This window comes from Stenella coeruleoalba (assembly GCF_951394435.1).
Source record: "Stenella coeruleoalba genome assembly, chromosome: X".
In the NCBI taxonomy this organism is placed as follows: Eukaryota; Metazoa; Chordata; class Mammalia; order Artiodactyla; family Delphinidae; genus Stenella; species Stenella coeruleoalba.
Window position 1 is genome coordinate 98,183,345 of NC_137152.1, and position 13,100 is coordinate 98,196,444.

At 38.7% G+C, this 13,100-nt stretch overlaps 1 protein-coding gene across 8 annotated transcripts in view; it reads left to right on the plus strand.

Annotated features, from left to right (window-relative positions):
• Window positions 1–13,100, plus strand: part of LOC307180253 (uncharacterized protein) — a 1,346,125-nt gene that overhangs the window by 320,078 nt on the left and 1,012,947 nt on the right. For all 8 annotated transcript variants that reach the window (XR_013825695.1, XM_079910374.1, XM_079910375.1 and 5 more), the window contains one exon: window positions 11,785–11,950. Coding sequence is in view for 7 of the 8 variants with exons in the window: in XM_079910374.1 (XP_079766500.1) it covers window positions 11,785–11,950 (166 nt within the window). In the remaining variant the exon portion in view is untranslated. The remainder of the gene's footprint in view (window positions 1–11,784; window positions 11,951–13,100) is intronic.

A 13,100-nucleotide genomic window follows, 5' to 3' on the forward strand; every position in this document is an offset into this window, starting at 1 on the left:
GAACATTATGGCGCAAACAACATCTGAAACATGTTTTGCAAGAAGGGCAGAGGACAGGATATGCTAAGCAGAGGAAATAATAATTTTTTGCATAGAACAGATTTGTCGGAGCTGTGGCCTGCAGAAATGTTGCATCCAGTATCAAACCCAATTGCTTCACCCAGTGTTTCACTTTTTCAAAGATTTTCCTAGATGATAGGGTGGATTGAGGTAGGATATTCCATATCTCAATTTGGGGGAGGGGATTGATTGTTAAACAAAAATGGGCTGAAATAGTTGGCCCTAGGCCAACTGTGAACTTGGAAAAATATATCTAATTTCCTACCTTTCTATTGGTTTTTCCCACTTCTCTCTTACTTTTCTCCCCTGGGGAATCTAGAATCCCCCCTCTGTTAAGTCTATACTGAAACCTCAGTGGTAACTTGCAGGGAGAGGGGAATATGCCTGGGATGCAGGGGTGGTGACAGGACTGCCTCATCTAAAGGACTCTGTCTCCAGAAGAGTAGACAGCAGTCTAAGCATGATGCCTTAAGGATGTAGCAAATTCTCGTTCATTATGGGCCGTTGTCTACGTCCAAGGTTAGGAATTGATCAACCTAGGAATTATCTAATGAAAGATGATCAAGTCTTCTGAACAGAAACTATAAATTTTGGAAAGAAAAGAAGTAAGTGGGGGCATAATATATTTATGGTTTAGAAGTCTCAATTTTTTAAAGACAGGGATAGAAGGTGCCTTTCAAGGATAGAGAGTGGCTACCGCCATTTCCTCTATCTAGGGTGGGCCCTAATGGCCAGAGGGGCCCCCTCCAGTCTCTGGAGAGGCCTGCACTTTGATCCACTGCCTGGTCATCTGGGATTGTTTTTATGAGTTCTGGATTGGATTGTCTCTAAACTGCGCCCCTAACTGTTGGGTAACTTTGGACAGCCCTTTGGACTTTCGTTTCTTAATTTACAAGATGGAGAAAGCTGCACTCATAGATGTCAAAGTTATCTTCCAAGTCAAAATGTCATGGAATCTTGGACTCTTTTTTACTGGAATCTAAGTCATAATGGAATCAAGCAAAAAAAGAATGCAGAGCACTGAACCCAGCATTTCATCTGAGAGTCATGCAGAAGAAGCTGCCCTGTCTCTTTCCCGCTCAATCTCCTCTTCATCATACTTTCCCCTCTGCCCTAGCTTGGCTTTCGGCTCCCTCCCTTCCTTCTGTTCTGCCTCTTGTCCCTATGACTTCCCTGTCTCTTCATTCTGTGCCTGCTTCAGTCACCAGTTACTCAGACCAACCTGGTCCTCTTCTTACCTCATGCCCAGACTGTCTCCCTCTTGTTATCATTTTCACCCCTTCCCACCTCCCTGCCTGGGTCACTTCTACCCTTGCCTGTCCTGTCTGCTCTTCCTACTACTTGCCTTCCTGCTCTTTCTCTCCCTTCCATTCGGCACCCCTTCTGACTTGGTTGCTTCTTCTCCCACACCCCTCCATTACCCCTGCCCCTCCTCTTCATTCTGGTTCTTCCCCCGCCTACATGGGCCTTGGGCCCAGATAGGCCCCCCTGCTCCTGCTCCCTGCTCCTTGCTCCAACCAGGCCTGATGATTCCCACACTCCATCATGGCGGCCTCATGTCCCTACCAGTGGGGCACCTGGCCCATCCCAGAACTCCTGGGAATACAGTACCCAGCATCCTGGTGACCTGGTGGACATGGGGACCACTGGATGATGACCAGCAGATGTATGACCTGGAGAGTTACGAACCTCAGATAAGGGCCTCTTTCCCAAGATGGGGTTCTCTGCTACCCTCCATGTCTTGGTTATCTTGCTGCCTGAGTTCAACGTATGCTTCCATTCTCATCTCTTATATCAAATATAAATGGAGATTTTATACTTTTTACATGAGAGACTCCATAGGGAGTGAAGCTTAGGGCAAATTGCAGGTGGACTCTGAATTCTAATCCTATTCATCTCAACACTTAAGTCATGGACACTGATACACATGCGGACACATGCTGTCCTATACCAATAATTTCTGGTCATCATAACCCTGTACAGAGATCAGCTTGGAAGTGTGAGGGAACTTTGGTCTGATGATGATGTGAATGGAATGCTCCTGAGATATTCTATCTTCGCAGCCCTTTTATACAATCCAGAAAACTTGGTTTGGATCTCTTGGTTTGCTTGTATATCATGTTGATCAGTTGAGGTCCATTTGACTATAGAATACATTTTAGAATTCTCAGTGTTTTAAGATGTCAGTTTTTCCTAAATCTATCTATAGGTTGAGTGAAAATCTAATCACTACCTCAGCTCTTTTACATGGAAATTGATAAGCTTTTTCTAAAATTTATGTGGAAATACAAATACCATAAAGTACTTTAAAAACCTTGTAAAAGAGTAGTTAGAGAACATATGCTATTAAATATCAAGGTTTATAAAGTCTTACGGGCTCCTGTGAAACATGGAGTGGTATTGGTCAGGAAGGGAGAAATAGACCTACGGAACAGAAAACAGAGTCCAGAAACAAACTCACATATATGGAACTTTGATGTATGACAGAGTTGGAGTGGAGATCACTGGGTTAAGGAGAGGCTATTAAATAAAAGAAGCAGGAAACATTGGTTACTCAGTATGGAAACAATATGGGTTTTTACCTCTCACATTATATATAAATGTTAACTTCAGAAGAATTAATAAGTTAAATGTCAAAAGCAAAACTACATGCTTAAGTAAAAAACATCGGTGAACATCTTTTTGATCTTGGGGTAGCAAACTATTTCTTAAAAAGACATAAAGTACAATCAGAAAAAACTAATAAGCCTGGTAAAATAAATCACGTTCAATTACAAATTTTTGTTAATGAAAATACCACTTACCAAAAGTGAAAAGACAAGCTACAGGCTCTGAGAAGTTATTTGTAACACAAAATCAATGCAATGTTGGTGTCAAGAATATGGAAAGAACTCATAAAAGATAACCTAATAGAAAAGTGGACAAAAGACATGAATATTATAGAAGAAGAAATAAATACAGTTAATAATATATGAAGTACTCAACCTCACTGATGATTAGGAAAATCCAAATCAAGACATGAGATAATATTTTTTTACCGCTCATTTGAAAATGATTAAGAAGTTTGACAATGCCAAATATTAAAGGAGAGGAGGATAAACAATATCATCTGTATGTTGATTCTGGAATTATAAATTGGTACAACTACTTTGGAAAACAACTTGTCATTATCTTGTAAAGCTGAATATTCACATTCACTATGACCTAGCAGTTCCACTCCTAGGTATATTCCCAAGAGAAACATTAGCAACTGTAAACCAGGAGTCATGGCCACAAATATTCATAGCAGCATTTATTATAATAGTAAAAAACTAGAGGTCATCCAAATCCTCATCAACAGGAGACTGGGTAAATTGTGATATATTGACATAATGGAATATTATAAAGCTTTGAAAATGAATGAACTACAACATGCATTAGCCTGGATAAATCTTAATAGCATAAATTGGACTAAAAGATGTAAGTTCCACAGATACTCTATACAGTATCGTCCCCTTTGTATAAAGTGCAAATCCAAGCAAAATCAAATATCATATGGCTTAGGTGTATTACACACACACACACACATACACACACACATGATAAAATTAAAGAAAAAACCAACTCAGTAAAAATAATCCTAAAATTTAGTATGGTGGTTATCTCTGAGGGTGAGGCAGGAGAGTGGAATGGGGAGGAGCACATAGGTATAGGTTATTGGCAATGTTCTAGTTCCTAAATTGGGTTAGTGGGATTGTGGGCTTATAATATTATTAAAATAATGAATTAATAAGTAAATAAAAGAGTACCATGTGTGGACCAACCATGATATTGTGTTGTGATTAAGGACCCATTTTTGTGCATCTAAGATAATCCAAACAAATGAACCCCAAACTAGTAGGATTAAGCAATAAGTACATTTTTGTAGACTATTTCCACCAGGTTGTTGGCTGGCGAAAAAAATATGGAATTAACTATCCTCCACATATTTTACTTCAGCTTTGAAAAAATCCATTGGAAGTTACTAAAAAAAAAAATAGTAACTACTTAAAAAAAAAGTAACTACAGGGCTTCCCTGGTGGCGCAGTGGTTGAGAGTCCGCCTGCTGATGCAGGGGACACGGGTTCGTGCCCCGGTCCGGGAAGATCCCACATGCCGCGGAGCGGCTGGGCCCGTGAGCCATGGCCGCTGAACCTGCGCGTCCGGAGCCTGTGCTCCGCAATGGGAGAGGCCACAACAGTGAGAGGCCCGCGTCCCGCAAAAAAAAAAAAAAAAAGTACAGAGAAACGAAGTTAAAGTGTACACTGCTATCTGATTAGATAGTGGCTAAAATATACATGTTAACAGGTAGGCAATGAAAATGCTCTGAGAACCCTACAGGACCACTCTTTGTGAAGGAATGGCTGGCTGTGTAAATGCAGGGGTGTATTAAGTACTTAAGTGCCCATAGCTGCTTTGGCTGAGGGAAGGAGAAACTGTGGAATTCCAGCCTGTTCAGTATATATTTTAAAAATTCTCTTGCTCTGAAAGCTTTTTTCTGCTATGTAGACAGTCACAAAAAGTGAACCCAAACATTTGATTTGGGATGGAAACACAGTATAGCTGCATTCCAGCTTTTTGCCTGAGAATATAACTTCACCTTTTTGTGAAAGCTTAATGGTACTACCATGTATTCATGGAGGATTGTTTGAAAGATACACAGTTCCTCAGGATCAGTCCTTCTAAAAAATTTGGAGGTCCAACAGCATCAGCATCAGTTGAGAGCTTGGAAAAAAAAAAATGGAGAATCTCAGGACCCATTCCAAACTCACTGCATCAGAATCTGCATTTTAACAGGATTCCCTAGGTGTTTTGTATGCACGTTAAAGTTTGAGAAGCAGTAGTTTAGAGCAGGAGTCCTTACCTGAAGCTCAACAGGGGCTGGCCTGCAGGGAGTCGGTGCACGCATTGAAATTTTATGCAAAATTTTGAGTTTTTGTGAATAAATATTTTTCTGGGTTTTGTTGTATGTTTTACTACTGGATCAGGCCAGATCGTTGGAAAGCAGTGTACTTAGTTCCCAAGCTTTGGATAAATTGTTTCACAGAGCATGCTTTAGTTTTGTGTCTCATTTACTTGCGTTGAAGGGCACTGTGAAAAGCAGCTGTTGAAATTCGTTGCATTTACTGCTGGATACTACTGAGAATATTATACACTACCCAGGTGATTTCAAGGCCTGATTGCACAAAAGAATCATCTGAGGTGTCTGTAAACTACCGATCTGAAGTACTGCCTGGGAATATGTATTGTTAACAAGCACTCATGATGATTTTGATGAAACAAGTCCATGGAATAGTGGTTTGGGAAGTTTTACTATACTATGTAGTGTCTCTTTCTTAAAATCTACAAGGGTATTTTTTTCTATCTTTAGTAGCAGGGAAAGCCTTTATTTCTTCTGGGTAAATGATATGCAGTTGTCATATGGATAGTATAAGTTTATAACTTAACATGTATCACTTATAAACTCACAAAATCCACATTTGTGACCTACTTTTGATAATTATATAGAACCTTCTGTTATATATTTTTGTGTTTGTAAAAGTTTTGTGCTACCTTCGCCTTCATTTTACTTTGTTTCCAAGCTGAGCTGATATAACTGCTGTTGAAGATAAGAAAATTGAGGTTTTTGTAAATTTGAATAGTCTTTTTGTAGGGGAAATTATGATATGTATCAGGCTGTTGGAAGTAGTAAAAGAGATCACAGATTTTTATTACTACTGTTATGGAACCCTGGGTGTTAGGAGTCCCTAGATGTGAACCACTGCCTTAAAAAAATTATTCTAAATTCAGGACATAATTTACATTTTAAAATCCAACAGTTGGCCTACGCATTAGGAGATTTCTATTCTAGGTATAGTTGTATCAATAATGAATTCTATGACCTTGTTCAAGATAAATATATTTTTTTGTTGGCCTCTATTTTCTTTTTTTTCCTATTTCCTCTTGATCTTATTTTTAAAATTTAATTTTATTTATTTTTAAACAGCAAGTTCTTATTAGTTATCCATTTTATACATATTAGTGTATACATGTCAATCCCAATCTTCCAATTCATCCCACTACCACCACCCAACCCCCCCACCACTTTCCCCCCTTGGTGTCCATATGTTTATTCTGTACATGTGTGTGTCAATTTCTGCCCTGCAAACTGGTTCATCTGTACCGTTTTTCTAGGTTCCACATATATGCGTTAATATATGATATTTGTTTTTCTCTTTCTGATTACTTCACTCTATAGGACAGTCTCTAGATCCATCCACATCTCTACAAATGACTCAATTTCGTTCCTTTTTATGGCTGAGTAATATTCCATTGTATATATGTACCACATCTTCTTTATCCATTTGTCTGTTGATGGGCATTTAGGTTGCTTCCATGTCCTGGCTCTTGTAAATAGTGCTGCAGTGAACATTGAGGTACATGTGTCTTTTTGAATTATGGTTTTCCCTGGGTACATGCCAAGTAGTGGGATTGCTGGGTCATATGGTAGTTCTATTTTTAGTTTTTTAAGGAACCTCCATAGTGTTCTACATAGTGTCTGTATCAATTTACATTCCCACCAACAGTGCAAGAGGGTTCCCTTTTCTCCACATCCTCTCCAGCATTTGTTGTTGGTAGATTTTCTGATGATGCCCATTCTAACTGGTGTGCGGTGATACCTCATTGTAGTTTTGATTTGCATTTCTCTAATAATTAGTGATATTGAGCAGCTTTTCATGTGCTTCTTGGCCATCTGTATGTCGTCTTTGGAGAAATGTCTGTTTAGGTCTTCTGCCCATTTTTGGATTGGGTTGTTTGTTTTTTTAATATACAGCTGCATGAGCTGTTTATATATTTTGGAGAGTAGTGCTTTGTCACTTGCTTCATTTGCAAATATTTTCTCCCATTCTGAGGGTTGTCTTTTCGTCTTGTTTGTAGTTTCCTTTGCGTTGCAAAAGCTTTAAGTTTCATTAGGTCCCATTTGCTTATTTTTGTTTTTATTTCCATTACTCTAGGAGGTGGATCAAAAAAGATCTTACTGTGATTTATGTCAAAGAGTGTTCTTCCTATGTTTTCCTCTAAGAGTTTTATAGTGTCTGGTCTTATATTTAGGTCTCTAATCCACTTTGAATTCATTTTTGTGTATGGTGTTAGGGAGTATTCTAATTTCATTCTTTTATATGAAGCTGTCCAGTTTTTCCAGCACCACTTATTGAAGAGACTGTCTTTTTTCCATTGTATATCCTTGCCTCCTTTGTCATAGATTAGTTGACCATAGGTGTGTGGCTTTATCTCTGGGTTTTCTATCCTGTTCCATTGATCTGTATTTCTGTTTTTGTGCCAGTACCATATTGTCTTGAATACTGTAGCTTTGTAGTATAGTCTGAAGTCAGGGAGTCTGATTTCTCCAGCTCTGTTTTTTCCCTCAAGACTGCTTTGGCTATTCGGGGTCTTTTCTGTCTCCATACAAATTTTAAGGTTTTTTGTTCTAATTGTGTAAAAAAATGCCATTGGTAATTTGATAGGGATTGCGTTGAATCTGTAGATTGCTTTGGGTAGTATAGTCATTTTGACAATATTGATTCTTCCAATCCAAGAACATGGTATATCTCTCCATCTGCTTGTGTCATCTTTAATTTCTTTCAGCTGTGTCTTATAGTTTTCTGCATACAGGTCTTTTGTCTCCCTAGGTAAGTTTATTCCTAGTTATTTTATTTTTTTTGTTGCAGTGGTAAATGGCAGTGTTTCAATAATTTCTCTTTCAGATTTTTCATCATTAGTGTATAGGAATGCAAGAGATTTCTGTGCCTTAATTTTGTATTCTGCAACTACCAAATTCATTGATTTGGTCTAATAGTTTTCTGGTGGCATTTTTAGGATTCTCTATGTATAGCATCATGTCATCTGCAAACAGTGACAGTTTTACTCCTTCTTTTCCAATGTGTATTCCTTTTATTTCTTTTTCTTCTCTGATTGCCGTGGCTAAGACTTCCAAAACTATGTTGAATAATAGTGGTGAGAGTGGACGTCCTTGTCTTGTTCCTGATCTTAGAGGAAATGCTTTCAGGTTTTCACTATTGTGAATGATGTTTGCTGTGGGTTTGTCGTATATGGTCTTTATTATGTTGGGGTAGGTTCCCTCTATGCCCACTTTCTTGAGAGTTTTTATCATAAGTGGGTGTTGAATATTGTGAAAAGCTTTTTCTGCATCTATTGAGATGATCATATGTTTTTTCTTCTTCAGTTTGTTAATATGGTGTATGACATTGATTTATTTGCGTATATTGAAGAATCCTGCTTCCCTGGGATAAATCCCACTTGATCATGGTGTATTATCCTTTTAATGTGTTGTTGGATTCTGTTTGCTAGTAGTTTGTTGAGGATTTTTGCATCTATATTCATCAGTGATATTGGTCTGTAATTTTCTTTTTTTGTAGTATCATTGTCTGGTTTTGGTATCAGGGTGATAGTGGCCTCGTAGAATGAGTTTGAGAGTGTTCCTTCCTCTGCAAACTTTTGGAAGAGTTTGAGAAGGATGGGTGTTAGCTCTTCTCTAAATGTTTCATAGAATTCACCTGTGAAGCCATCTGGTCCTGGACTTTTGTTTGTTGGAAGATTTTTAATCACAGTTTCAATGTCATTACTTGTGATTGGTCTGTTCATATTTTCTATTTCTTCCTGGTTCAGTCTTGGAAGGTTATACCTTTCTAAGAATTTGTCCATTTCTTCCAGGTTGTCCATTTTATTGGCCTAGAGTTGCTTGTAGTAGCCTCTTAGGATGCTTTGTATTTCTGTGGTGTCTGTTGTAACTTCTCCTTTTTCATTTCTAATTTTATTGATTTGAGTCCTCTCCCTGTTTTTCTTGATGAGTCTGACTAATGGTTTATCAATTTTATCTTCTCAAAGAACGAGCTTTTAGTTTTTTTGAGTTTTACTCTTCTTTGTGTCTATTTCATTTATTTCTGCTCTGATCTTTATGATTTCTTTTCTTCTCTAACTTTGGGTTGTGTTTGTTCTTCTTTCTTTAGTTCCTTTAGGTGAAAGGTTAGGTTGTTTATTTGAGATGTCTGTAGTTTCTTGAGGTAGGATTGTACTGCTATAAATTTCCTTCTTAGAACTGCTTTTGCTGCATCTCATAGGTTTTGGATCACTGTATTCTCATTTTCATTTGTCTCTAGGTATTTTTTGATTTCCTCTTTGATTTCTTCAGTTATCTCTTGGTTATTTAGTAACGTACTGTTTATCCTCCATGTGTTTGTGTTTTTTACGTTTTTTTCCCTCTGATTGATTTCTAATCTCATAGTGTTGTGGTCAGAAAAGATGCTTGATATGATTTCAATTTTCTTAAATTTACCAAGGCTTGATTTGTGACCCAAGATGTGATCTATCCTGGAGAATGTTCCATGTGCACTTGAGAAGAAAGTGTAATCTGCTGTTTGTGGATGGAATGTCCTATAAATATCAATTAAATCTCTCTGATCTATTGTGTCATTTAAAGCTTGTGTTTCTTTATTAATTTTCTGTTTGGATCTGTCCATTCGTGTGAAGTGCTTAAGTCCCCCACTATTTTTGTGTTACTGTCGATTTCCTCTTTTATACCTGTTAGCATTTGCCTCATGTATTGAGGTGCTCCTGTGTTGGGTGCATATATATTTATAATTGTTCTATCTTCTTCTTGGATTGATCCCTTGATCATTATGTAGTGTCCTTTCTTGTGTCTTATATCATTCTTTATTTTAAAGTCTTTTCTACCTGATTTGAGTATTGCTACTCCAGCTTTTTTTAAATTTCCGTTTGCATGGAATATCTTTCTCCATCCCCTCACTTTCAGTCTGTATGTGTCCCTAGGTCTGAATTGGGTCTCTTGTAGACAGCATATATATGGGTCTTGTTTTTTTACCCATTCAGCGAGCCTGTGTCTTTTGGTTGGAACACATAATCCATTCACATTTAAGGTAATTATCGATATGTATGTTCCTGTTACCATTTTCTTAATTGTTTTGGGGTTGGTTTTGTAGGTCCTTTTCTTGTCTTGTGTTTCCCACTTAGAGAAGTTCCTTTAGCATTTGTTGTAGAGCTGGTTTGGTGGTGCTGATTTCTCTTAGCTTTTTCTTGTCTGTAAAGCTTTTGATTTCTCCATCGAATCTGAATGAGATCCTTGCCGGGTAGAGTAATCTTGGTTGTAGGTTCTTCCCTTTCTTCATTTTAAATATGTCATGCCACTCCATTCTGGCTTGTAGAGTTACCACTGAGAAATCAGCTGTTAACCTTATGGGAGTTCCCTTTTATGTTATTTGTCATTTTTCCCTTGCTGCTTTCAGTAATTTTTCTTTGTCTTTAATTTTTGCCAATTTGATTACTGTGTGTCTCGGCATGTTTCTCCTTGGGTTTATTCTGTATGGGACTCTCTGCACTTCTTGCAGTTGGGTGGCTGTATTCTTTCCCATGTTAGGGAAGTTTTCGACTATAATCTCTTGAAATATTTTCTCTGTTCCTTTCTCTCTCTCTTCTCCTTCTGGGACCCCTATAATGTGAATGTCGTTGCGTTTAATGTTTTTGCAGAGGTCTCTTAGGCTGTGTTCATTTCTTTTCATTCTTTTTTCTTTATTCTGTCCCGCAGCAGTGAATTCCACCATTCTGTCTTCCAGGTCGCTTATCCGTCCTTCTGCCTCCGTTATTCTGCTATTGATTCCTTCTAGTGTAGTTTTCATTTCAGTTATTGTATTGTTCATCTGTGTTTGTTCTTTAATTCTTCTAGGTCTTTGTTAAACATTTGTTGCATCTTCTCAATCTTTGCCTGCATTCTTTTTCCGAGGTCCTGGATCGTCTTCACTATCATTTTTCTGAATTATGTTTCTGGAAGGTTGCGTATCTCCACTTCATTTTGTTGTTTTTCTGGGGTTTTATCTTGTTCCTTCATCTGGTACATAGCCCTCTGCCTTTTCATCTTGTCTATCTTTCTGTGAATGTGGTGTTTGTTCCACAGGCTGCAGGCCTGTAGTTCTCCTTTCTTCTGCTATCTGCCCTCTGGTGGATGAGGCTATCTAAGAGGCTTGTGCAAGTTTCCTGATGGACTGGTGATGGGACTGGTGATGGGTAGAGCTGGCTGTTGCTTGGTGGGCAGAGCTCAGTAAACCTTTAATCCGCTTGTCTGCTGATGGGTGGGGCTGGGTTCCCTCCCTGTTGGTTGTTTGGCTTGAGGTGACCGAACACTGGAGCCTACCCGGGCTCTTTGGTGGGGCTAATGGTGTACTCTGGGAGGGCTCACACCAAGGAGTACTTCCCGGAACTTCTGCTACCAGTGTCCTTGTCCTCACGGTGAGCCACAGCCACCCCCCGCCTCTGCAGGAGACCCTCCAACACTAGCATGTATGTCTGGTTCAGTCTCCTATGGGGTCACTGCTTCTTCCCCTGGGTCCATTGTGCACACTGCTTTGTGTGTGCCCTCCAATAGTGGAGTCTCTGTTTCCCCCAGTCCTGTTGAAGTTCTGCAAGCAAATCCTGCTAGCCTTCAACGTCTGATTCTCTACAAATTCCTCCTTCTGTTGCTGGATCCCCAGGTTGGGAAGCCTGATGTGTGGCTCAGAACCTTCACTCCAGTGGGTGGCCTTCTGTGGTATAAGTGTTCTCCAGTTTGTGAGTCACCCACCCAGCAGTTATGGGACTTGATTTTATTGTGATTGCTCCCCTCCTACCATCTCATTGTGGCTTCTCCTTTGTCTGTAGATGTGAGGTATCGTTTTTGGTGAGTTCCAGTGTCTTCCTGTCGATGATTGTTCAGCAGTCAGCTGTGATTCCGGGTCTCTTGCAAGAGGGAGTGAGAGCACGTCCTTCTACTCCGCCCTCTTCTAAGAGTCTTGGTCTCTATCTTCTCATCTTCAAAATGGGCACAGTAAGTCCTTTTCACCTTACAGGTTTATTATGAAAATCATATGATAAACCTTGAGCACCTGCTTTGTGCTCGACACTTTTCATAGACGTATATGTATTCGTTCATTTAATTCTCTAAAGAACCCAGTGAGGTAAGTATTGTTTTTGCCCAGTTTACAAATGAGGAAATTAAGCTCAGTGAGTTTCCATAATTTATTTAAGATTTTACATCTGCAATGGAATTTGATCTTTTTGATTTCAGAGCCCAAATTTGTGATCATTAAGTCTGTACTATTTAGCATGGATCATCGTGTTGCAGGAACAAACAACGCTGAATCTTATGGCTTAAAATCACAAAAGTTCTTTCATTATTTTCGCTTCATATTTTTGGTTGCTTAAGGGTCTGATTCATGACATCATCTTTGTATGACCCAGCTTGACGGAGTAACTGTCATCTCTAGCATTGTTGGTCACCTTGACAGAGGGAAAGAGTGTGTGATGCATTATGCACTGGCTCTTAAAGCATCCACCCAGAAGTGACACATATCACTTCCACTCATGCATCGTTGACCAGAACCAGTCAGATGGCTGTACCCAGTGTTTGTGTATAGGGAAAGCAGTCCCATTATGTGGTGGAAAGGAGGAGAAAAGTGAACATTTGGTGAGCAGCAGTAATGACCACCACATTTTTCTAATGTACTTATTGATATAAAACTATTATTATTATGACTATGAACACTGTTCTTACCTGAGAAGCAGTGAAGGTGGGTTCATGTTTACATTTTTTTGAACAATCTCTCTTATAAGTCATACTATAAAGGCTGCTTATATGCTACAATTAATGAAAACAATAAATAAATAAGTTAGAATCTGAGCTGTTTAAGCTGGAATTTTTTTATGTAGTTTTCTTCTCATAGAAGAGTATGGTTTTTAGCTTACCGAAATATATTAGAAGAAAAAAAAAAAACGGAAGAAGTGAAAGCACAGCAAATGGGTTATATATTAATTGGAACGAATGCCGTGAACATTTAAAGAGGTTTGCTATGCCTTTTGAGCCTGGCTGATTTGAGAGAAATTTAATGCATGTGATTGTCACGATGCCTAACATAGCCATTTATCATTCTCAAAGTGCTCCTACAAAATTAAATGAACTAATGCATGTGAAAGAGCTT